At 38.2% G+C, this 24457-nt stretch overlaps 1 protein-coding gene and 1 pseudogene across 6 annotated transcripts in view; both read right to left on the bottom strand.

The window, feature by feature from the left end:
* Positions 1–512: 512 nt before the first annotated feature.
* Positions 513–24457, bottom strand: part of LAMA2 (laminin subunit alpha 2) — a 535718-nt gene continuing 511773 nt past the window's right edge. For all 6 annotated transcript variants that reach the window (XM_074333565.1, XM_074333563.1, XM_074333566.1 and 3 more), the window contains 9 exons: positions 22805–22981; positions 22386–22551; positions 13503–13615; positions 12948–13137; positions 10852–11007; positions 9290–9443; positions 4856–4986; positions 2642–2864; positions 513–879 (listed from right to left, as the gene is read on the bottom strand). In XM_074333565.1, coding sequence (XP_074189666.1) covers positions 722–879; positions 2642–2864; positions 4856–4986; positions 9290–9443; positions 10852–11007; positions 12948–13137; positions 13503–13615; positions 22386–22551; positions 22805–22981 — 1468 coding nt within the window. In that variant the 3' untranslated portion in view covers positions 513–721. The remainder of the gene's footprint in view (positions 880–2641; positions 2865–4855; positions 4987–9289; positions 9444–10851; positions 11008–12947; positions 13138–13502; positions 13616–22385; positions 22552–22804; positions 22982–24457) is intronic.
* LOC109446238 (large ribosomal subunit protein uL4) lies at positions 7050–8403 on the bottom strand (annotated as a pseudogene).

Raw genomic sequence — 24457 nt, 5'->3', positions numbered from 1 at the left:
GATCTATATTCTCTACCTTCAGCATAAAAAGGTATTCACTCATATGGCTAGTTAAACTCTCTTTTAATGAACCTGGACCGGAGAAATGATTTGCTAATGCTTCCACAAACATAGGGAGTATGGGAATGGATTTCTTCCCAATCAAGCATAGCAAGTCCACCGTTGTTTTCAGTGGCTGGAACAGAAAGCCAAAGCTGAGATACAAGGAAAAGGATGATAAAAGTATTAATAGGAGTTAGTAAAAAAAAAAAAAAAAAAAAAAATGCCTTTACAAATAATTACATCTGATCTCTCTCTCTCTTTTTTTTTTTTTTTTTTTTTAAGGAGGGTGTAGCTCACAATGCCCATGTGGGGATTGAACCGGCAACCTTGGTGCTACTAGCACTATGCTCTAAGCAACTGAGCTAACCGGCCACCCCTGATTTCTTCTTGAGATGACTCTAGGACATGTTGCAAATTCAACAATTTATGGTGAGTTGCCTTATACACTTAAAATCACATAAAACAAGAAGTTAGAATGACATAGTTGGTTTAATATTCATGAGCTTGAGAAAGAATTTGAATTAAAAATCAGTCTGGGATCTGAATTAGCACCATCTGAATACACAAGAATTCAATATACATGCACAAATTAGCTTTAATAACATACACAGGTAAATATATTTGTTTTACTTGATATACTTGTTCTGAAGAACCCTTCTTGTGGTTAAACTTGTTTTTATTATTTGGCTGGGCATGATACAGGTTGAACTCCCCTTAGTTCCAGGGCTTTGGCAAAATTAACTTCCAGTGGCTTGCCGGTGCCTTTGGTGAGCCTTAGGGATCGGATGCAACCTCTGAACCTGATGTTGGTTGTCAGGCCAAATTGGTTGAGGCCACCTGAAAAACAAAGCAAAGAGGGCTCAGTTTTTGAAATGCAGCTGCTATGTGTAAGAGTATATTTCAAAGTCTGCTGTTGGTGTGAAATTAAATTGGAAGGCTGTTTTACGTCAAGTTAGTTATTTTGTTCTTAGCTTTACTAACAGTTAAAATTGTACAGAAATACCAACTTTTTTTTATTTTATAGTAATGTATTATAAAATTTGGAGACATACAGGGCAGCCGGATGGCTCAGCTGGTTAGAGCGCAGATCTCTTAACAACAGGGTTGCTGGTTCGATTCCCACATGCGCCAGTGAGCTGCATCCTCCACAACTAGATTGAAGACAATAAGCTCAGTGGAGGGGCAGCTGGATGGCTCATGTTGGTTAGAGTGTGAGCTCTTAACAAGGTTGCCGGTTCAATTCCCCCATGGAATGGTGGGCTGCACCCCCTGAAACTAAGATTGAAAATGATGACTGGACTTGGAGCTGAGCTGCATCCTCCACACTTAGATTGAAGGACAATGATTGATGGATCCTGGAAAAACACACTGTTCCCTAATATGCCCCAACTAAAAAAAAAATAAAAAATTTGGAGACATTCATTTTAAGACATCAAACAAAGAATTTGACTTGGAATGAATACTTTCACAGTTGTGACTTACAATTATTAAATTTGATTTAATGAAACAAAACAATTGATCAAATATTTTACTGAATTAGGACATGGGTCTTTAATGGTGACTTTGTTCATTTCTTACATTGTAAAAATAAATCCCAAAAGGTTAAGTTAGTTGAAAATTCACGCAACATCTTTCTCTTCCTAAGGACAGACTCCCTTTTCCCAGCAGGCCTACTAGGTGCTAATAAGGATCGCATTTCCCAGGCTGTGAATGGAAAAATACATTTTCTCCTTTATAATATCTCGGGGTTTATCTTGATTGAAGCATAAGTAGGTCTTGTTAAAGCCTACTTGTTAAAACAGAAGTGACTTTGGAAAGAGGAGCTCTGAATTGGTCCCCATTACTTCTATATCTTTTCCTCAGTCTCCACTGCTCAGTATACGTATGCTTTGCTTATATCATTAAGCCAAGGAGCTTTACAATAAAAGGGAACAAAAGTTTCTCTTGCCAGAATGTTGAAAGACCATTCCAGAAGTCTGTGTTATTTCAGTACTTATTAAGAGGCACTTGGCTTGTTTCTCATCAAGTCGAGCACTCTTGTTTATGGGCACTTTAGGTAACTCTTCTGCGGTTCACAGGCTATTTTTAATGTGCTGGAGAGGGATTTTGAATGCAGATTTATTGCTTGGGTTTCTTTGTAATATAAATATAAATTCTAAAATAACCTGAGGGGGAAATTAGCTACGTTTAACCCAATGATTTCTAGAACTTGAGGAAATAAGTTCCATAACATTTTATGATTCCTCTGGTATATTAATTTTTAAAAAATAAGAGAGAACACCAACTGTGGCCCCAATCGCTGTTAAATGCCTCATCTCTTTTATAAGCCAAATTCATTTCCTCTATCCTCCATCACCCCATGAATGCAAGTTTGGGGACTGTTGTGAAAATTCAGTCTCATGTGGTTTATATAAGTAATATGCTCATTTTCTACACTGGAAATTTCAGGCAAGGTGTTATTTATGGAAGGAGATTCTAAAGCTAGGAAGAAAGCATACTTAAGCACACATTCTTGGACATATTTATAGAAATATAAATGTTTTCAAAATCATGAATGTAATAGAGCAAAGAAATTCTTGCTGGGGTGGACAACACTCACCTGGGAAACCTCCAACAAACACAGGGTCATTTGTGTCAGCTGACGTAGATGCTGGGTTTGGGCTCTGGGCTTCCACCTGGTTCCCATCTACTGTCAGCTCAATGCGGTGTTTGATCTTGTTGGCCATGACTTTATGCCATTGTCCGTCACACAGATGCCCTGGGATCCCCGCATCATAAACAGCAGTGAATCGGCCGGCGCCATTGTCCACGTGAAACATAATCTAGAAAGTAGGAAATTGTACAGTCACAGATGGTTTCATTAGAAGGGTATCATGATGGTTCACATGGTAAAAACTGTCAGATCTCTAGAAAAGATATCAGCTGGAATAGTTTAAAGTGAACATAACTAGGGCATATTCATTTATAAAAAAAAATACTTGGCAGAAATTAAAACAAACTTAATGAGCAGAAGTCACAAATTATGTTCTTTGCATTTGGGCATTGTTGGGAGCAACAGGCAAGATGTGTGAGTTTGGTGTTAATTCTGCTTTTAGGAAATGTGAAATATAATTTTGAGACCTGCTGACAAAAAAAGGACCTGATGTAAACGGGGAAAATTCTACCATAGATCTTTTTAGAGTGTGAGAGTTCTTAGTGAACCTCATAAGATTTTCTTAAAAGATGTTGTTTAGAGTGATTCATTAATTTGGCTTACAAATTCATTTTAAAGGGTTATTTATTATTTTTTTTTTTTCAATTTAAGCTTTTGATGTTTTAATCATATGTTTTTTTGTTTTTTTTTCCTTTATGGTTTCCATTTTATATACAGGATTGCGAGTTACATAAATTACTTTTTTGGGCCGGCTTCATGTCTCAGGTGCCAAAGACTTTGAGCCAGAAGGCCGGTTAAATAACAACAATGAAGAACTTAGATTGGAAGTTCTTGTCTAAATGAGAAAAATCTGTTTTCAGTAATATGGAACAGCCCCTGAAATTTGAGATGACAGAATTCTTTTGAAGCTGATGAAGAAAAGAAACATATCGAAACATTAAAAACAGTCAATCTGGCAACACATTTGACAAGGTAAAAAAATAAGAAATAGCGGTTGTAAAAAAAAGATTGAAAGTACAAGTAAATATGTGAAAAGTTTGTAAACTATACAGTAATGTAAATATTAGTTAAGATTTTACTATACTGGGTAGAGTTTGTAATACCAGGATTTTTCATATAAAAGGAGTTTGGTAAGAAATCCACATGCATCATAAAGGAACTTGATACACTGACAAATTGATAGTAACCGTGGTTATAAGCAGGTGATGAAACGAAGCTTATTCCAACAAGATGTAGGGAAAGTGTGTTTTGAAAATCTGGCAAAACTATTAAGTGTTGCTTATTTGTTCCCCCTTTTTTCTCCGTGCTCCTGGATCTTTTTGCTTTATTGCCTTTGACATGGTTTGAAGACTGAGAGGAGGGAGGGAGGCGGCAAAGGGAAGCATATTTTAGGTCACTGTGTGGTATTTCTTCTTGGGAGGCAACAATAGCTTACAAGTGGAAATATGAACACAGTTGCCGTATGATTCCTATTTAACAGCCAGAAAGCAAACATGTGATATTTCTTGCTTTACCTTCTTCTTTTTACCTGCTCCCTACAGCACAAAAGTGTATATAGACAGGTCATTCCACTGCAAGTGGCTGCTCCTAGGCAGCCAGGGACCAAAATGGTGTTTAGAATTAGATTATCCATTGTAAGCAAATTGACCAAATATATTATACCAATATAAATTTGTTATAAATGTCCTATTTTTTGAAATGGTATCTGGATGCTTTTAAATAAAAATTGAAAAGCCAATATGTCAGCTAGCCACTTATTATTATAAGAGGCAAAGACTGATTTTCAGACAATCCAAGACCCCTCCTTTTCCCTCCACTGGAATAAAGAGTTTCATAGACTGTGTATCCGTAAAGAGGAGAATAACAGTGTACTTTTAGTAACACAGTAAGAGCTTGAGATCTAAAACTATTTGGTCCATTATTAATCAACACAATTGGCTTACATAGTATTATGTGGTATTATTAGCTTATTGAAAGTTTATACTGGTCTACAGAATAAGTGTGTTGAAAATATACATAAATTGGGATAATCCAGAAGGATGAAAAGATACAATCGAGCTTTCTCCCAAAAAGAATACAGCAAAGCTTCAAGATAGAATTTCTACACATGAACAACAATATCATGAAGAGATCAGCAATATTTAGACGGCTGATGCTCACCTTTTCATCAATCATTTCAATACCCAGTCCATCCATCTTTTGGCTGCTGATTCCCAGGAGAACTCCAGTGGTTCTAGTCGTACGGAATTCAAATTCGACAAGAAGGTCCAATCCCACTTTGAACCCACCAACTGCAAAATGAGAATTAAAATACATATTAGAGTTTAGGGATTGCTAATTCAATTTTTTATAATGCAATGGTTTTATTAGATTTCAATTCAGATGTTAGTCAATTATAATAACTATACGTTCCAGACTCTCATATGGCCTATATTGCCACTATTATATTATATAATACACTTTATATTTATTGCTTATTTTCTTGGCTGTCTTCCCTCCTAGAATGTAAGTTCTGTGAGGCCGATGACTTTTTCTATATTGCTCACCATTTTATCCCTGTGCTTACCAAAGTATCTGGCACACACCGTGTTGCCCCGAAAATAAGACCTAGCCAGACCATGAGCTCTAATGTGTCTTTTGGAGCAAAAATTCATATAAGACCCGGTCTTATATATTATATAAGACCCGGTATTATATTATATTATATTATATTATATTATATTATATTATACCCAGTATTATATTTAGTATATTATATTATATTATACCTAGTATTATATCACATCACATCACATCACATCACATCACATCACATCACATCACATCACATTATATCTGGTCTTATATTAAAATAAGACCGGGTCTTATATTAATCTTTGCTTCAAAAATGCATTAGAGCTGATGGTCTGGCTAGGTCTTATTTTCAGGGAAACATGGTAGTGGAGGTTTACTATATACATGTTGAATAAATGAATGAATGAACACACACTGACACTGACTCAAAGAATCTCAGGTCTAGGTATGATTATATTAGCAGTTTTAACTGTTGGATTAAGTCAAGCATTTCAGTAATTATTCATGAAAATTTCACTGGGCCACCCTAAATGGTGCCACAAAGATCTGAAAGGGCTCAAAAGGTCCCAGACCTTTTATTTATAAGGATAGGAATTGCAAGCACAATTTTGAAGGAGGAGATTCTGGGACATAAACAGACTTTCCTTTCTCACCTAGTTAAGTCTTTTCTTTATAATTTTCTGTATTTGATTCATTGGTTTACTTAATCTTTTAGCAAGTATTTAAGACATGCCTCTTAGAAACAAAGTGATTCATTAAAACCAGACTAGACCATCTATCAACTGCACGGAGTATTAGGGAAGAACTCATGGAAAGTTTCTCCATGTCATCTATTTATTAGGAAGAAATAAATGCTATGTGTAACCACAACTGTCTTCAATGAAGAGTGGAGCCTATTTTGTGAAAGACTTTTTGTTCTTACTGAGAACATTGATGGGTTTGGATGGGCAAAGGTGGGTTTAGAATGGATATTAAGACTAAACGGTAGAAAAGGCTGAGTTGTTCTGCAAAATAAAATAGGAAGACCTTGTTTCTGGTCCTGAAAGAGAGAAATAAGGAGAAGGGAGGAACATGAGGCAGTTCAGCTGAGGACAGAGGGAGTAACCGGGTGGTGGGAAAACTTTTAAGGACAAATATATCAAGAGTTTAAACTGAAGTTGTATGTTTTCCAGGGACAACCTCCACCGACCACTCAAGTCTTTTGTAGATTGTATTACACTGTGTGTTGAGGGGATGTCAGGAGTTGTTTGAGACTGGGGAAGTGGCTAATTTTCTGGTCCAGTGTGATCCAGAACAAAAAGAGCTCAGGCAGGATGGCAAGTCAATCTAAAAGCAGAAACTAAAGCTGAAACTTGCCATCAAATTTGACCAAGAGAATGCTAGCCATCTGTGAATTTGTGGAAATCTTGGGGAAGGTTTTGGATTTTTATAGCACATGGAATTTGGGGTTCATTTTAATGCCCAATGTTTTAATATTTAGCATATCCTGTGTTTTTTCTGTTTTCTGCTTTTGTATAGGTGACGTTTCCACTTATGCTCTTTGTTAGAAGGCCCTGCTCTTCTGCCTCTGACAATTTAGGCCTGTAAGTGTTCAACGCATCTTTTAAATTCTCACACAAATGTTGATTTTGCCATAAAACTTTTCCTGATTTCCCCAACCAAAATTAATCTTTCTTCTAAATAGTCACAGAACCTTGCTTGTGTGTCTTTTATAGTTTTTATTCATTTTTTACTTGTTTTCTTGTGATTTCTAAGCATACAGAATCCTACCTATTTTTCTTTTTTTTTTTTTTTGATCAGGTTTTGAAGACTAGTTGTCCATAGTGATTTGACTTTTACGGAATAAACAAATTTCAGTTTATGCTGCAGGTTTCTTTTCTTCTATGGTGGGTTTCTTTTCTACTGGCTTCTTCTCAGCTGCTGGTTTCTTGGTAGCTGCAGCTTTTTCTGCCACTGATGGCTTCTACTGTTTCGTAGTGCCAACAACCTTCTTTCCTTTCTTCCCTACCACAGGCTTCTTGCCCAGAACCCCCTCCTCATGGGATTTGGCTTCAAGCGCTGCTGCTGATTTATCCACCTGGAGCTTGTGGTTCCTGGCCTGGTGAAGAATGGTGTTCTGGTGCATGGGTTTTGCATCTGAGTTTACTTCAACATGAATTTCAGGTTTTTCAGTGGACTCTTCTTCAGGACTCTGACAAATTCTCTTGCGTGGTGCACAGAGGGTTCTTTGGGTCGCTGGGCTTTTCAAGATTCTGCTAAGGTCTGTACTGAGCATCTTGTGCAGGAGAAACTTGTAGTTACTCTTGAGGGAGGCAGCTTTACACCAAGGCAGCTTTACATCTAACTTGCAGAAAGCACTTTCAGTCCAAATACAGAAACGGCCCACATACCCACCAGGAACAAGTTGCTTCCATTAAGCAGAGTAATTCCACGGATGTTTCCAAAGGCTTTGATGACGCCATTCTTCTCATTATAGATAATGCAAGGTCCCCCGTGCTGGATACGACCATCGTTTCTCATTTTGCCCTTGCCAGCTCTCATTCGCTGAGAGGCACAGACCTGTGGATATCATTCCAGGCCTTAAGTTTCTTAAGAAGCAAAACAGCCTTCTTGGTCTTCTTGTTAGCCTCCAACTTTATCTTCAACCACCAAAGGAAGTTCAAGAACTTCCTCAATACGATGACCTTTAGACATGACCAGTGCTGGTAAGGCTGAGGCAGCCAAGGCAGAGCAGATGGCATGTGGCGTCTGTATTTTGTTCACTCTGCGGTGCCAACAGTGCCAGGCTTTGGTTGGTGCAAACACGTGGCCTCCATGACACATACTGCCAAAATCACCCTGGCCAGAATGATGAGGCTCACCACCTTGAACTCTGGGAATCCGAGCCACTGCTCTGCCCATACCTGCCGACCCAGCACTGGTTTGAGGACCTGCTAATTCACTGACAGCACAGGACTGTCTATTATTTCTGTGCGAGTTAGTGTGAACAAAGTTCACAACATCTGGTTGAATGGGAGGCTGTAACACAGCAGATGAAGTCGCATTTTTGCCGGATGATTCCCGCTTTTCAGAGTACACCGATATCCATGGACGAGCATACGCCATGGCGGGAGAGAAGATGGCCACGCTCCTCTCAACCCAGTGCCTCCCACAGGAAAATGAAAAGTCCAGAATCTTATCCGTTGATAGTATTCTTTTTTTATAAGTAAAATTCAAAACTTTGAAGTTTATTCAAAATTCTTCTGAATCCCGAAGGTGGCTGTAAACTTGATAGGATATTCTTGAAGGAAGAAACATCTTACTTACTTCTGTTGCCCATAATGACGTCTATATATTTATTATGTGCTCATTATTGTTTTTCCTAACGAGTAAATGCATGTGTCTGTGGTAAGCATGGGACTGAGTACTCTATCTTAAAGTATGTACATGTCAGATTCTTTATTATTATATATACGTTTTATTCATATTTGTCTTCCTAAATTGTTCATTCACGCTCAGTGACTTTACACAGGAAATGTTCATTGGAAAGGAGAAGATAATACTTAAAGTCAGGGAGAGGTGCCAGTCTTCATCTCCAATGTGTGTATGTGTTGTGTGTGTGTGAGAAGAGATCAAGAAATGGAGCGCTGCAAAGAATTGAAGGGGAGAAACAAAGAAAAATGTTATCTCATTTCCAGAAAGGTAGACAGGGAAAATTGGAAAGTAGATAAATTACATAGTATAAACTTATGAACCTTCTTGCAGAATTAATTTATTTTGCTTTTATTGATCTCCAGGGAAGAAGATGAAATAAACTCTCCAAATAGATTTTTAGTTTACTTCTTCTATTAGGTCTTATCAGAATCATTAATACATTAATCGGTAAGAGGCATTTTTAAAATTACTTCTGCATGTTTTTATTTATGGCTTAAATAAAAGATACTGGTTTAGGACCCAGGGACATTCATTCTTCTACTCAAGCAGGAAGTTAATATTTGTACCTAGTTAGTATTCAACAGGAAGGAAATGGAAGCACCTCACCTGCTTTGGCAAAACCTGTTCCATCAAAATATGTTCCTTTCTGAGCATTTGCAAAACATGTTCCAACATGGAAGCTGGAGGTTGGCTGTTCAAGGTCAGCAGGGGCCTCTGCCATCTGAAGATTCCTGATACAGCCATCAATGCTATAGGTCACCTATTATTTCAGATCAGAAGAAACAGATATCAGGTGTTAGCAAAACTTTGCCTTTATATGGAGTGCAATCATTTGTGGGGTGCTCTAAGCGTGGAATCAGCAGCCATTTGTCTTCAAGTATCTCCAACTGTCTCAATCTGCACTCTCACCCAGGCTTCACAGCATGGGCACAGAGCATCGTGCTGTGCTTCTCAGCTAGGATGTATTGAGCCTAGAATCTGACCGTTCTGATATTCTAAATTCTGCGCAGAGCTGTGGGCCCACACGGGTATCCTAAGTTTTAATTAGTCTCTTACATTTCTGTTAATAGTTTTTTAACCTTACTATATACACATTTTGTCATAATCTATATTCAAATTCTATTTGAAAAGATAAGAGGTTTGGTTCAGTGTTTCTTCTTCATAAAAATCTTATGAGAGCAGTGGGACCCTTTCCTAAGAAAACACATATACACATGAAACTTGAAAGTTTATATAAAACATTCAATGTTTCGGGACTATAGAAATAAATCAGTCATACTCTGCTCCATTATATTTCATCTGTTTTTAGGATGCAAGTTAATCACTCTTGCCACTCTCATTTCAGAGACTCTCACTTTGCCAGGCCTAGGTAGCATATCCAGTATCTATGAAAGGAAAGTGATACAGGTCATCCATTAGAGGAGCCAAATCCTGAGAATTATGACTGTGATTAACAAATGTCTTTGATGAGGAACAACTCTACATTATTATGTGTTCCGATTTGGTTATAGAAATGGATCACACTTGTATGTAGTGTGTTCTTTAAAAACACAAATCCCTTATGCTTCTTACAATAATGCTTTCTAAAGCAAACCAGGACACATGGTCTGACAAAAAAATTATTTTGTGAATATTGATTTACCAAATTGTGAGGACTTTAAATTCTGAATCCAGTATTGGGTAACTGTACTATAAATACCACATCTCCAATATTTGCTAAATCTCTGGTTCTAAATACTATCAACACCATTATTATCATCATCTTCATTGTTCAGTGCTTTCTATATGCTTGGTACTCTTCTAGCACATTAAATATATTACCTCATTTAATCTTTACAGCAACCTTGTTTGTTTGATATTAATATTACCCTATTGTACAAAAGAGGGAACTCTGTCAAAGAAAGACTAGGTAACTTGCTTAAGATCACACAGCTAGTCCATAATGAAGTAGGTATTCAAACCGAGGGAGTCTAGCTCCAGGGTCCATGCTGCTCTGAGACATTGCCTCTCATAGTCAAATCTGTCTAGAAGACCCTCTGTCACTTCTCAGAAAAGATGATTTTCTATCCAGTTATAAGTGGTCACGGGCCAATGTCGCCTAATAATTCAAAATACATACATGACTGAGCCAGTTATTTAGGCCACAAAGAAACAAATGAGACACTTACTGGACCAATTCTTCGGGTAGTATAGTTGATGGGTAGCCCACCAACATACAACATTCCCACAACATCCAGGATATCAGCTTTCTTGGGACTGATGGTTTTGTTGGAGGCATCATCTACGTAAAGAGTTCCTTCTTGCTTAACTCGTGTAATTTTAATCTACAAAAAATAAGAGGAGCTATTAATGCCAATCATGGATAAATTTTAATATGCAGAGTATGAGAAATAATAACTTTTAGGATATTCCTTAGGAAAAGCCAAGTAGCTTACTGAGTGCCTAGTATGTACTAAGCTCATCATATAAGTGAGGTTAAACCTATTTTACAGGATAGCTCGAACTCTGTTTTTTCCATTAGTGCCATCTCTGGAAAAGTACAAAGTCTTCCCGGGTGAGTTTTAGATTGAAGACTCTTCTATAGATTGCCAAGTGAACATGTTGTAAGGAACTGGGCAGATTGAGAGCCCTGTCATGATTAAGTGGGCTGCAAAATTCATGTCCGTTTTTAGAAGTGCATTAGTTTGATTGAGCAAAGTCTGGTCTCCCCAACACAATTTCAGATATGGTACATCCCTCTGCCTAACAGGCACTTCTCAAGCAGGAGGAAGGGCAGCACATCCAGGCTACTTTGCTGTTTCTGCAGCAGCTGATTAGTACAAAGTCAGGGAGGAAGATGGAAAGCTGACGGGTGCTGAAATTGCAGCAGTGGAGTGAATTATCTTCTGGGATAGAGTGAAATAAGGGGTGTGAAGACTGGCTTGAGCATAAACCTTGAGTCTGAATTTAGGAAAAGGAGCGTGTAACCCTGTGAATGCTGGAGTACAATGATCCCTTAAAAATGAATCTACATCAGAATTAGAAGAATGTAAGATCTCATTTTGTACTTATGTATTCTGGCTTGGGAAATAATGTTTATAACCCTTCAAAAATAACATCCCTCTTTATTTTGACTTCTTATAGTATTTCAACTTTCTTTTTTAAGCCCAGACTCACTGTGGCCCAACTTCTTCTCAAGTGTCATATCTATCATTCTCTTAGCCAGAGACATGAATAACCTTAAGGAGAGAGCCTTTATAAAGATCAGTACTTGCTAGTCATAAGCTCCCAAGCAGACATAAAGATTCCATTTTTTTATTTCCAAGATAACAAATTGGTTGACATTGCATTTTTATTATATATTTTTAGGTTCTTTGGCTTTTTGTATGATATGCTAATCATACAAAATGTTAAGTGAGCATTTAACAAGTCCACGTAGGTCAATATATAAAATATAACATCTAATAATATAATCTAAAAATTAACCATTTTATTGGTCTACCTAGGGAGGCTTTATTTACTAGGCCATCACAGGTGCAGAAACAGACTCTGAGTATTCATTTTAATCAGGCAGTATATTATCTACTTGTGGTCATGCCAAAGAGGACAGTAAGCTGGCAGATGAGCCTTCTGTGCCCATAATAGTATCATTTTCTGTGTGGAAGGCCAGTGTTTTAGAAGTTGTTCCAAATGACTGTCAGTGTAAATGATGCCCTGGAGCCCCTTAAACACGATATAACAGATTCCCATACTCTTGGCTTTTACAGACCAGTATGGGGTAGGATGGGAGGGTAAGTCTTAAGGAACATTTTAGTATTGACAGCTTTTAAGTTTGTCAAATATAATTTCATAAAAGAGATGCCATTTTAGCATCTTAACAGTAGAAAAATAAAACCTCAGAAAAATATTATTCTTTCAAATTGAATTCATAGAGCTGTATAATCCACACACTTTATGTTTCCCACTTAGAGTAGCGAGAATGTCTTCAACTACCTGGCCCTCATTTGTGGAAGATGTTTGGGAAGCACAGCTGTATAGCAATGATGGAATCTCATAAGTACCACGATGAGGCATGTAAGGGGCCAAATATAAACCTACCTAGGTCTGATCACATTTCCAAGGCTGGCAGTTGTATATGGCACTTGCTTTATTTTCAGCCTGGGACACATTCCAGTAGCACCAGGTCAGTGTCTGCACGGGCAAGACATACTGGCACCACGGCAATGCGGACGGCTGCCATCAAGTACCTGCCATGTAGGGTACGGCCAATATCCTGGGGACTTACCTTGTGCCACTGGCCATCATTGATTTTGGTGGGAATCATGGTGTTGGTGTCACCACTTCCCAAGTCATAACTGAAGTAGGGAAATCCGTTTCTCAGCTGAACTGTAGCAAAATCAGCATGATTGATCCGAGCCATGTAGAAAAGCAAGCCTGATTCAGCTTCGGTTCGCACTTCAAATTCAATTGTGAGGCTGTGAAATAAAAGCACTCAAAGTAAAACAGAAGAATCAGAGCATTCTTGTTCTAAGATAGAATGGCATCTCATCATGGATGAATTTTCATTCAGGACAGTTAAACATTTCCTGAGATCACCACTTTCCAGGTCTCCTAATCTTGCAAACTGGGTTCCTCAGGCTCAGATAAACATAATTCTGTTCTATACTGTACTCAGTGAATTAAAAAAAAAAGAAAGAAAGAAAGAAAGAAAGAAGAAAGAAAGAAAGGAAGAAAACTCAGCTCATTTATTAATAAATGTAGTTGATTAAACTTGAATAAATGCAAATGCTTGGTACTTCCATTTGTCAGTTCTTGTCTCATATCTCAGAATAATACACACCGGTTTTTAACTTTGGTGTCATCAAATGCAATTGCAATGTGACTGTTTTTTGAGAGCCCGAACTGCTTGCTCCCGATCAAAAGAGCTGGCTCTGATTCTACAGCACAAGGACCCTGTAAAATACCAAGGAGAGAAAGAGAGATTATGGACTCCATTCATTAAAAATGTAATGCTACTGTCTAATTGTTTCTTACAGTTTAAGGTGCTCACATAATCTTATTTAAGGTCCTTAAGAATAAAAACTGTCTCTTATTCATCACGGTATTCTACTACATAGTAGGTACTTATTATTAAATGTTCAGTGAGAGTGAGTCAATTTTCTTATGTTCCACCCTTGAATCACCAAATGAGTGTGCCAAAAAATATTCATTAATTCATGTTTTCATTATCCTCTAAGGAAAAAAAAAATTTTAAAAATATATTTCTGACAAAGCTGGTATTTCCTTTTCACACTTACTTCACTTATGAAGAATTTTATTCTTAGAAGATTGAACGGGGAAAATGACAAGCTAGCCACTGGGTTATAAGAGGAGAAAAATGTGTTCCTTCTTGCCCTCCCCATTTCCCTCACTATATTACTTTTTCTTGAAAATTATCAGTGTACTAGAAGGTTTCCATGAATTTAGACCTTCAAGATGGTGTATCTAAACTTGCAAGTCAGCCCATTCAGGTCCTTAGGCAGTTGCTAAGCAACCCAGCACATTGAAAAAAAAAATGTAACTCACCACACATCATTTCAACTGCCACTGTTCAAAGATCAACTTCCTGGGGTGCTTATAAGGGAGAGCTTGGTGTAAGGCTAGCGTGAGGGTCTTGCTACCTGTGCAGTCACTAGGTTTAAGACTCTGATGTCACCATCTTGAAATTCTTAGTAATTTTTTGAACAAGAGGCCCTGCATTTTCATTTTGCTCTGGATCCTGCAAATTATATAGCCAGTCTTGTCTGGGTGGCCCATATTGGCTACTGTTGTAACCCTCAGCTCAATAGATAATCAAGGCTCCTCCAATTACCAAGCCACAATTCCTTTCTCTGTTTTCTCTTTTCACAAAATAGCCCGATATACAAGCTGCTCAGAAAGTCTTTCACAACACGCAGTACATGAGAAAATAAATACGCTGCACACTCTCAACAACACATCTGTTTTTAAGATCTGCACTTAATAGCGCTGGGTGGGCCACTGCCCAGTGAGCACTGACTCAGCACAGGTTCAATGCAGAATGTTCTTTCCAAATAGTGTACCTCGGAGATGACTCATCAGCACACAGGAAATTTTTACTTGATTAGGAAAAGCCTTGCTCTTTTCTCTTGAGCTTAGTCAAATGGAGTACTCTGCCACAGCAGGTAAAAGGCTTTAAGTGTTTTGAAAGGCTATAAAATTGGTTTTCATGGAAATAGTATTCCCCTCCTTGCTTTCCAGGAGATGGTCAGTTACAAAGAGCAGAGTGTTGCTGCAATTCACATAGATATGCAAAAACCCAGTGGGTAGGTAGAACAGGAAAATGCTAATTATTCACATAGCTGAATGGTCTCGCTTGGAATAAACAGGCAGCACCTTTCTTATTCCACTGCCTGCAAAAAGAGCCCAGCTAGAAAGGCTTTGGTAGCTTAGTGTCTCAGTCTTCAATGATGCTATTATAGAATTGGGATCATTTTTCAACCTCTGACGGTATTTTTCTGTACAGAGAACCATCGCAACAAACATAAGTAGCTTGCAGCCCTCCTCAGAAATCTCTGACAATCCTACCTGCTGGGTGTGAGTCCATCAGGGGCAGAATAGGGCTAAAACATCTCAAAAACATTCAACTCTGAAAACAGGAGTTGAAAAGGTCAATGGACGCTGAGGAATTAAGGAACAATAATGTAGAGCCTAAAAGAAAACTATCAGCATGTTATTTCTATGTTGTTACCATTGTGGTCCTTCATCTACTTACTACATGTAAAGAAAATAATTTTGCTCATACAATTTTTAAATAATCAAAGTGGCAGTTACACAGATTAAGTATTACGTTGATAGCAGCTGTTTGTCCTGGAGAGCTTTGGTCCTTATATGTTTGGGGTATCGTGGCCTGAACACCACGATAACCTTGCTTTCTGGCAGACTGGACAGGTATTTCCAACACTGGTCCTGAGCTGAGCAGCAGTTCTCTGTCACATACTGTCAGACTTTCTATTAGATTGGTGCAAAAGTAATTGCGGTTTTTGCAATTTTTTTTTAACCTTTAAAACCGCAATTACTTTTGAATCAACCTAATAGATGAAAAAGGCCCTGCTTCCATTATTTTAGGAACCCCTTTGACTAGAAAAGGACAAAGACTTTGTACATGACACACCCACTTGCAACTCAGGAAGAAGAGCACCTTCTGGAGGGGCTTCTGCTTCACTTTAGCAGCAGGCAGCTCTTGAGAAGCAAGATGGAAACAGTAGCTAACAAAATTGTCAGCTTGACCAGCATTATAGAAAAGAGTGATATCACAAACGGACCTCTCTGCTACTAGGTAACCTCAAAGTATGAAGCCAATATGCTAAATTCACTGTTGGTTACGGACACCCAAATTGATGTTTATACTACCATCAATTAGCAACGGGATGGGTATTGTGGATATTGCTCTAATAAAGCTTCTATCACCCCCCTTTATAAAATTGGCAGTTGGAAGAGGACTGAGAAGTGCCAGTATAAGAGGGTTTATATGTATCTACTCCAGGATTTAGATGGGAAGACAATTCTCCAACCTCTGGTAATGTTTTTGGTGCAAGTCTGGATCTCTCCTCTCACTTGGTTAAAGGAGGATGGGACCAGATCCCGTCAGCTATGTAGCGCTTCCCCCCGGGTGAATCTGAAACCAGGGACAGCAGTGTTTCTAGAGATCTGCCTGCTGCGCTGCACTCTCCTCCTTCCTCAGGCTCCTCAGAGGGTGGAGCTGCTCACCCTGCCTCTCAAGAGTCTTTTTTCCTTCTAACATTTTAAAGGGGGAACATGTGCGATGGAACAGAACGTGTCTTGTAGTTTGCCCAAGAAGAAAAATGATCTTGTCATTAAGAATGTTTTCAATCCTGCTTCCCATGGAAATCTAAGCTAAGAAAGAGGGGTAGGAGGAAGTGTCTAATTTTTAGGAACCTTTTAAGAATGGTTGTTGACAGATGAATCTTCTTCCTCCAAGCTAATGTGAGCTTGAGGGGAGGCATACTCTTCATAGATGTGATATTCTACCTGGGATATTTTGGAAACACTGATCTCTGAACTGTGTTAAAACAACAACAATAATAATAAATCCTCTCACTAGAGGTTCATCAATCTCAACATGTTACAATCCTGCCACCTTGTGGGAAGTCTAAAGTACTACAAGTACATATGAGGAAAATGTGATTTGAAAGGACAATGTGCTTGCTATCTACTTGCCTCTGCTTGGCCGGTGACAAGTGGTGGGCAGACAGGGCTGGGGTGGGGATTCTAAATGCGGCGGTGCCTATGATGGGTAGAACAGTGCGTGTTTGGAGAGGATTCTGAAGGAAGCCATGCTTCCTAAAGTCATGTTTATGCAAGTGGATAGTGCAGCTGATTAGTGATGAAGTGAGAACTTTTTCATCCTCCCACTGTTACTCATTTAATTTCAGGTCAGGATAAAGCTGCAGTCATTTCCAACTGCTGGTTGTTGGCTGACATTTGGAAATGAGTTATTGGCTTCAGGATAGCATATGACTGGTGAATAAGCCTTCCTTGGATTTAGATTGGTACAGAGCAGAGATTTAAATTGCATTTATCATAACTGGCATCTTTGTTCTTGAAAGCACCCAGTGACAAATGATTATAAAAATGGCATCATTTTCTTCTTTCATGAGTCAGTAACCTTTGTAACAAATGTGGGCTAAAATCACATCTGAGAAGTTGGGTGTTTCTTTGTGATGCTCTTCTATATGGATGAATACTGAGTGGAAGATACTTTTTGCAGCACTGACTTTCATGTTCTGAAATATAAAATCCCTACTCAAACTGTTTATTGAGAAACTGAATTACGTTAACTTTCTGCACATGAGCTCTTTTGGTAAGTATTGGGCATTTGCAGTAACATTTACACACTAAGGCCTGAATAGAGATTGCTTGCAGTATGGAAAAATGTGTGTTTCCCCTTTAAATACAGACCAGTATCCAATTGATTTATCCTTCAGTCCGGACTGCACTTAGCTTTTAAAATTTTAGCATTAAGGCTAGTAAATAGCTTTCTTTGGGTGTATTCTTTCCTTCTTTGATCACTGCTTTCCTCCAACTCCCAAAGAGCCCTAATAGCACAAGGACTCTTCACGGTACTTATATTGCTCTACTTAGCATTCACATTTCTAAACTTTGAGGTTCTAAGTTCAACTTTCTAATAAAATTCAAGTGAAAAAAAACCGCAGTCAGCTTGCTGGTTACAAATCCATGCAGGCCATGTTTGTCATAAAGGGTTGGTATAAATACTGTACATACTTGCAGAGAATTTGTCACATTTCGACCAATATCTGTAATACCGGAAGTCCAGATTCTTATTTACTCCCACGTCTCACCATCTTCCATGAGAAACAGCCACAAGTGGAATATGTGGAAATGGTTTACTCAGATGTAAATGGACTAACCAATAAGAGAGAAGTACAAAGAGAAAATGCTACCACACTGTCAAGAGAGATAATAATATGCACAAAATGCTCTCTGATCTATGATGTTCTGCCATGTATTAATAGTAGGACTGACATAACTCATTTCAAAGGGCAGGGGTTTCTCAAGATATTCTTAAATTTCCCCGGAGTCCAGAAATTGTCCTTATGCTTCAAGTTGCTGGTGGGAGGGGAGTGATGGTGTAAAGAGGAAACTGAAGGAACCTGAGAACAGGAGATCATTTCTGTCAACTGTGCTAAAACAAATACGAGACTCATATATAGGCATGTTACCACTTCAGGAATTAACTCGTAAGTCTTAATTTTTAAATATATTCTTTACAGTCTAAATTCTGATGAAAAAATGTTTTCCACACTTACCATAATGTCATAAGTATGTCAGCATTAATTTATATTGCTTCAGTTCAAATATTTTTCAGTGTAAGAGTGTGGGGACATTAAACTTTGCATTTGATGGATCTGTTTTCACAGTGCCAGGTACTGCTAACCATTTTGTTTGGATGGAGTTTAATGGTAAGCCCCACTGCGCTTCCAGTTTTCAATCTTGAAAGCTAGTGGGTTCTTTTTGCAACCCACTCAGCACTTATCCTGACTGACCTCCACACATATTTGCCCACTGTGTGATTTATGTTAATATCTGCTTTCTCTACTCTCTCTGCCTCTCAGCTTCTGTCTCTGTCCCCCCGCCCCTCCCCATCTCAGGGTAATAATGATGCTGTTTTATTCACCTTTGGATTTAGTAGGCTCTTAACAAATATTTGTTACAAAAGAGTCAAACCTTTAAGGTTTAATCATCTTTAAAAAACAGATATGTACTCCTCTCCACAAAAAAAGATGAAAACCAAGAGAAAGAAGTTAAATTAAAAGAGAAGATATGTATAGTTCCATAGATCTGAAACTCTAAATACAAGTAACTCCACAGAGATGGAAAGTTTTAAAATGATTCTCACCACACAGTCATAAATAATTACCATGTTCAAGACAAGGGGAGATAGCAGTTAGAATTTAGATGTCTGAGTTATAGGGCCAACTATCTATAATTTGTGAAACCTTTGACCATGCTCTAAGTTCTAGGGATTCCTTTCTTCACATGGAAATTAAGAGTCAGAATCTTTAAAGTCTCTTCTAGCTCTAATGTTCTGAAGTCTTTCTACACCAACCCGCAGGCTTGCCACTCAACTTCTCTTTTGCTTTTATCTGGTCTACTAAGTGGAATGTTCTGTTTTAGAAAAGTTAGAACATACACTGGTGAGAGAAAATGGAAACTGGAATGAGAAAAGATGTTTATAAGAAAATCTAAATGAGTGAAAATCTCTGGTCCCAGATGGGCAAGCATCTATATTTTCAGAAAAAAGGAAAAATGTGATCTTTAGAAACCACAGAGGGATATCATTGAGATTTGCTAAAAAAACCCAAAGTTCTTATGGGCACTTAGAAAAGAAAGGTGATCACTGGGGACTGGCAGGGTTCCCCACCAATAAACCATACCAATTCAACACAGACTGGCTGAAAGCCCTGATCCAAGAGAAGTTCGACTGACACAAGGCCATCAAGGTTTTGGTTGACTGAATATGGTAAACTAATAGTGCGATACGTCTGTTTAAAACATTACCACATTCTCAGGTGTATTAATAGAATATGATGACAGACCATGGAAGGAGGTGTCCTGCTGTCCCCGGAACTGGGCACTCCATTTTCAGTAGTTTGGAATGGTGCCATATTTTGAAAGGGATTTTTCATTGATCAGGGGATACAGGAATTAGAAATTAGGTCATGAAACGAATGCTTGAGATAATGGAATATTTGGGTTCGGGAAGGAGAAGACGTAGGTATTTTCAAATCCTTCAAGGGATGTTTGACAGAGAAGATATTAATGTGTTTGGTTTCAGAAACGTAATCATTCCATTGAGGTTTCAGGTATACACTTTTACGTTATTATAACCAATGGCTTTGTAACAACGAGAGCCTGGCTCATCATAACACTGGGAATTCTTGTCCGTGAGGTGTTCAAGCAAAGGCTGCAAGTCCACATCAAGTATCACATAAAAAGCTTCATGTATAAGATGGCGATTGGACCTGATGCTCTCTACAGCTTCTGCCAACTGTAATGTATAATTCTACATTAGTTGTTCAGAACTTAGGATCTATTTTCATATAGAATCAGCTTTATAAGTGGGTATTTGGATTCAAGGTCAAAAAAATTATTTAATCCATGATGTTTCTGAATTCTTCAATTGTGAACACATCTTGAGCCTAGGGAACAGACGAAGCGATACAAGGGAGAAGAGAAGGAGGATCGTTAACCTTTCCTTTGCTGGGGAAATATCTAGCAGGAGGCTACCTTACGCAAGAGCTTAGGAAACATTCTAAAATCCATGTGGTCGATGTCAGGGATGTCTTAGGAGAACTGATGACTTTCCACTTGTTAGTTGTGTTGTGTGATCATAACTATCTTCTTCAGTGAAATGGAGCTAATAGTACATCCAACAATATAAATAAACTAAATCAAACAATTAGTAGCTTGTGGGGATCAAAGGAAATAATGGATATAAACTGCTCAGCAGAGTATTGGATGCAAACCAGTTACTCAGTAAATGCAGGAATTCCTCAGTAGCTATGCGTGTATGCTTCTTCCCATTTTCAAAGGACTTGCACATACACTATCTCATTTGATTTTTACAGGAATCCCATGTAGTAGGTGAGGTAGGTATAATATCCATGTTTTACAGAGGACGAAATGATACTGGGAGTAAATGACTGATTTTCCTGAAAGATGGTTATGAGGTTTCTCATTTAATAAATATTTCTAGTGACAAGGAGCCCATGGCTCTACAGAAGTACCAATTCCATCACTGAAACTAAGGAAAAGAATAAAATATTCAAGAATTCTGAAAATCTGTACTCAAGACAATTCAACCATCAATTGGCAAGCATTATAAATATGAGGACTGTGTTTTCAAGAGCGTAGTGAGATCCACCCTCTCGGATACACTGATGGTGAGAATGTAAATTGGTATAACCTTTATAAAAAGCAGTTCAGGTATCTGTGTTGAGAACCTCAGACATATTTATCATTTGGCCTCATAATTTCCCATCTAAGAATCTATTTTTTAAAAAAATAATCAGAAAAGGTGAGAGTGTATGTTGTACAGAGTGTTCAACAAAATATAGTTTCTAACAGTGAAAAACTGGAAACACTCTGAAGTGGCCCATAATGGGGAGGAAGTAAAACACATTGCAAAGGCAGAGAGTTGCAACGGTAAGAAGCCAGACTCTAGAGTCAGACCCACTAGATTAAAATTCTTATCCTGCCATTTACTGGTTGTCAGTGGGTGAGTTACTTAGATTAGCTAATTCTTATCAGCTCAGTTCAAAGCGAGATTATATATATTTGACAAAGTTGTTATGAGAATTACATATTCAATGGGAATTGTTTAGTCAGTGGATGGCATTTAGTAAGCACTTAAAAGCGGTCATTATGATCATTAATCTATAAAAACCGTGCCATTTATTAAATGCTTAATATATGCTAGACATTTAACAAATGATTTCTTTTTAAATTCTCATAACTCTTTGGCATAACTATTGTTAATATCCTCATTGTACAGATGAGGAAACTGAAGAAGAGACTGGCTAAGTAGCTTTCCCAAATTCATAGACAGTAGGTTACAACGCTGAGATCTGAACCCAGGCAGTGTGACTCTGGAGCCCGTGCCCTAAGCAAGGATACACTCCCTCCCATACTCTGGAATATTTCTTGTGTCTCTGTACGTGTGTGTGTTTACTTACATACATATCTGCACACACACATATATAGTCATATTAGACACACATATTTACATGATGTTTAGAAACATTTTTAATTATGTATTACCCATTTTTAAAAGCAAAATACCAAATTGTGTATATGACATCTACTGTGTAAAATGCAAATACAGTTGCCTCTGTGTGGCGGTATTATAGGTGGATTTTATTCTTGATTCTGAAGACATTTCTGTGCTTTCTAAATTTTCAACTGAAAACGTGCCATTTTATAAACAGGAAAATTAAAGGACAGATAAATACAAAGGAAAGCAGTCTGAGGAAGATGTAAAGATAATAGGTTTTTACAGACAGGCTACCTATCCTCTACTTCTAGCACTTAGAGAATAGTAGATATTCTGAATAATCTTCCTTCTTAAAAGGACTAAAAATGTGAGGTAAAACTTAGAGAGCAATGGGCTATAAACACTTACATGTGCCACCGGGGTGGGTGCTGGGATGGCTGGGGTGGGAACTGGCTGTGGCTGGGTAACTATTTCAGCTGGAACAGCTCCATCTTCACGCTCATGGGGTTTCTGATAGGTACAGCGACCAATGTCTGCATTTTTGAAGGATACAGGCTGTGCAAAGTCCATGGGGCTAATGGAATAATCACATTTAAGTATTTTGTTGTTTTTCTTATTTTGTATTATCTTGCTTCTGTACAATTAAATTAAGTGCCCCCCCACCCCCTTTTTAAAGGCCAGCAGTGAAATTTTCTAAATCTAACTTGAAGTCCTTCATTGTTTCCTTCCCCCATGGTTTTAGATAGTGCAGATGCAACAGTGATCCCAAACAAACAAACAAACAAACAAAAAACAACCAAAAAACCGTAGCAAGGAGATTCACTTACACAGAGTTAATAACAAGGTTCCATATACAGCCTGCAAAAGGAGGAATATTTCTGAGTGGGGAAGGCTGAAATTCAGGTGGAGCACCCCCAACGAAAAGCTTTTTAACTTCAATCGCCTGTTCTACTGTCAGGTTTTGCATATGCCTTCTGTCTTCATCGACTTGAACAGTAAAGATGCTGATAAAACATTTAAAATAAAGAAGTATAAAACACATGGCATCCAATACAATTGGAAATCAAACTCTTTCGTGCCATCTCTCACCCCTCCCTCCTTCGGCTCTGTAGTGAGCCCAGATTTGATGATTAGGTATTCTCCATTAAACAAACGATATTGTTTCTCGGCATTTTGTCCCTCTGCCTCCCTGAGAGTTTACTGAAAGGAGGCAATGGTGTAGCTGCAACATTGGCCTGTGGAGGAGTTGACAACAGTGGCGAACAGTCGAGCACATGAGTGAGGCTTTTGTACTGTGTAGTAATGTCTAATCGGATAAGGCTCAGTGGGTTTAGCACAGCATGGGGCCACTTTCCGTTTGGCTCTTTATTTCTCGGTTTGTGCTAGCTATTATCTTCTTGCTAGGGGACAAACTGTACTCCTGAGAGCTTAGACTGCAGGAATCAACAGCAAACACTTACAGGACATTTTATAAAGAATGTAGCTGCTGGCTTTTGAATAGAACACCACACTGATTGTTCTTGGCAATGATTTTCCTTAGTGGCTGTTGTGTTAATTTTCCTAATTTGCTTATGAGAGATAACTCCTGCACCACTAAATGAGAACCTCACGGGTATTTATTCACAACAATCTTTGGATCCTGGGGCAAAGAATCAGAAGGAGACAAAGAGTTCTGATGATGAAAATGACCAAGGGCATCTTCTCTTGTGTTCTAGAAGCAGGTTTTGAACTTTAGTCCCAACAGTCAGCATGAGGCTATTACTCATAACTATTAGTTACTAGCCCAAGGATCATAAATGGATGGTTGAAAAATAACTTTACATCTGGGGAGAGAACCAAAGTATCTAGGTTGAATGCTCAGTCCTAAAATGCCACCTTTATATGATTTTATAAGAAACAAAAAACACATGTAGAACTAGAAACAATAAACTAGGGCAAAGATGCTTTGAAAGGGCACTGAGCAACTGGTTCACTTTGGGACAATTCAAATGTAAGAGAATGGAACAACAAATGGATTGTGTTGTGGCTCAGAAATGTCATTGTTCAGGGGTATAGAAGAGGCAGGTTGAATTTATTTTCAAAGGAAAAACAGGGGGAAATGACTTACTGTTTTTTTGGTTTTGTTTTGTTTTGTTTTTTTTACCAGACTCTGGAAGAGTCTGTTGACAAAATTCAGGAGATTAAACCTCATTAGTAAGAATGTTGGTGGTTTTATGAGACTTTTAGAAAACCACTCACTTCTGAGTATATGTGACTCACTGAGAAGTCCTTTCCCCCATTCCCCACCACAGTACCTTTTTTTCTTTTGCTACAAACACCCTCTTACTAACAAAATATAGCGTTGTTATTAAGGGTTTTCATGAGAGGTTTAAACCACTGTTAAAGATTGTTCAAGGAGAGCAAACCTCTGCTCTTCATTAGAATTTTTAAAGAGCCAGAGGCCCTTTTCTCTCTGACTTAGACACTCTAGTCTGGTTGTG

Source organism: Rhinolophus sinicus, linkage group LG05 (assembly GCF_036562045.2).
Source record: "Rhinolophus sinicus isolate RSC01 linkage group LG05, ASM3656204v1, whole genome shotgun sequence".
Classification (NCBI taxonomy): Eukaryota; Metazoa; Chordata; class Mammalia; order Chiroptera; family Rhinolophidae; genus Rhinolophus; species Rhinolophus sinicus.
This window is presented reverse-complemented; position numbering and strand designations above follow the sequence as displayed.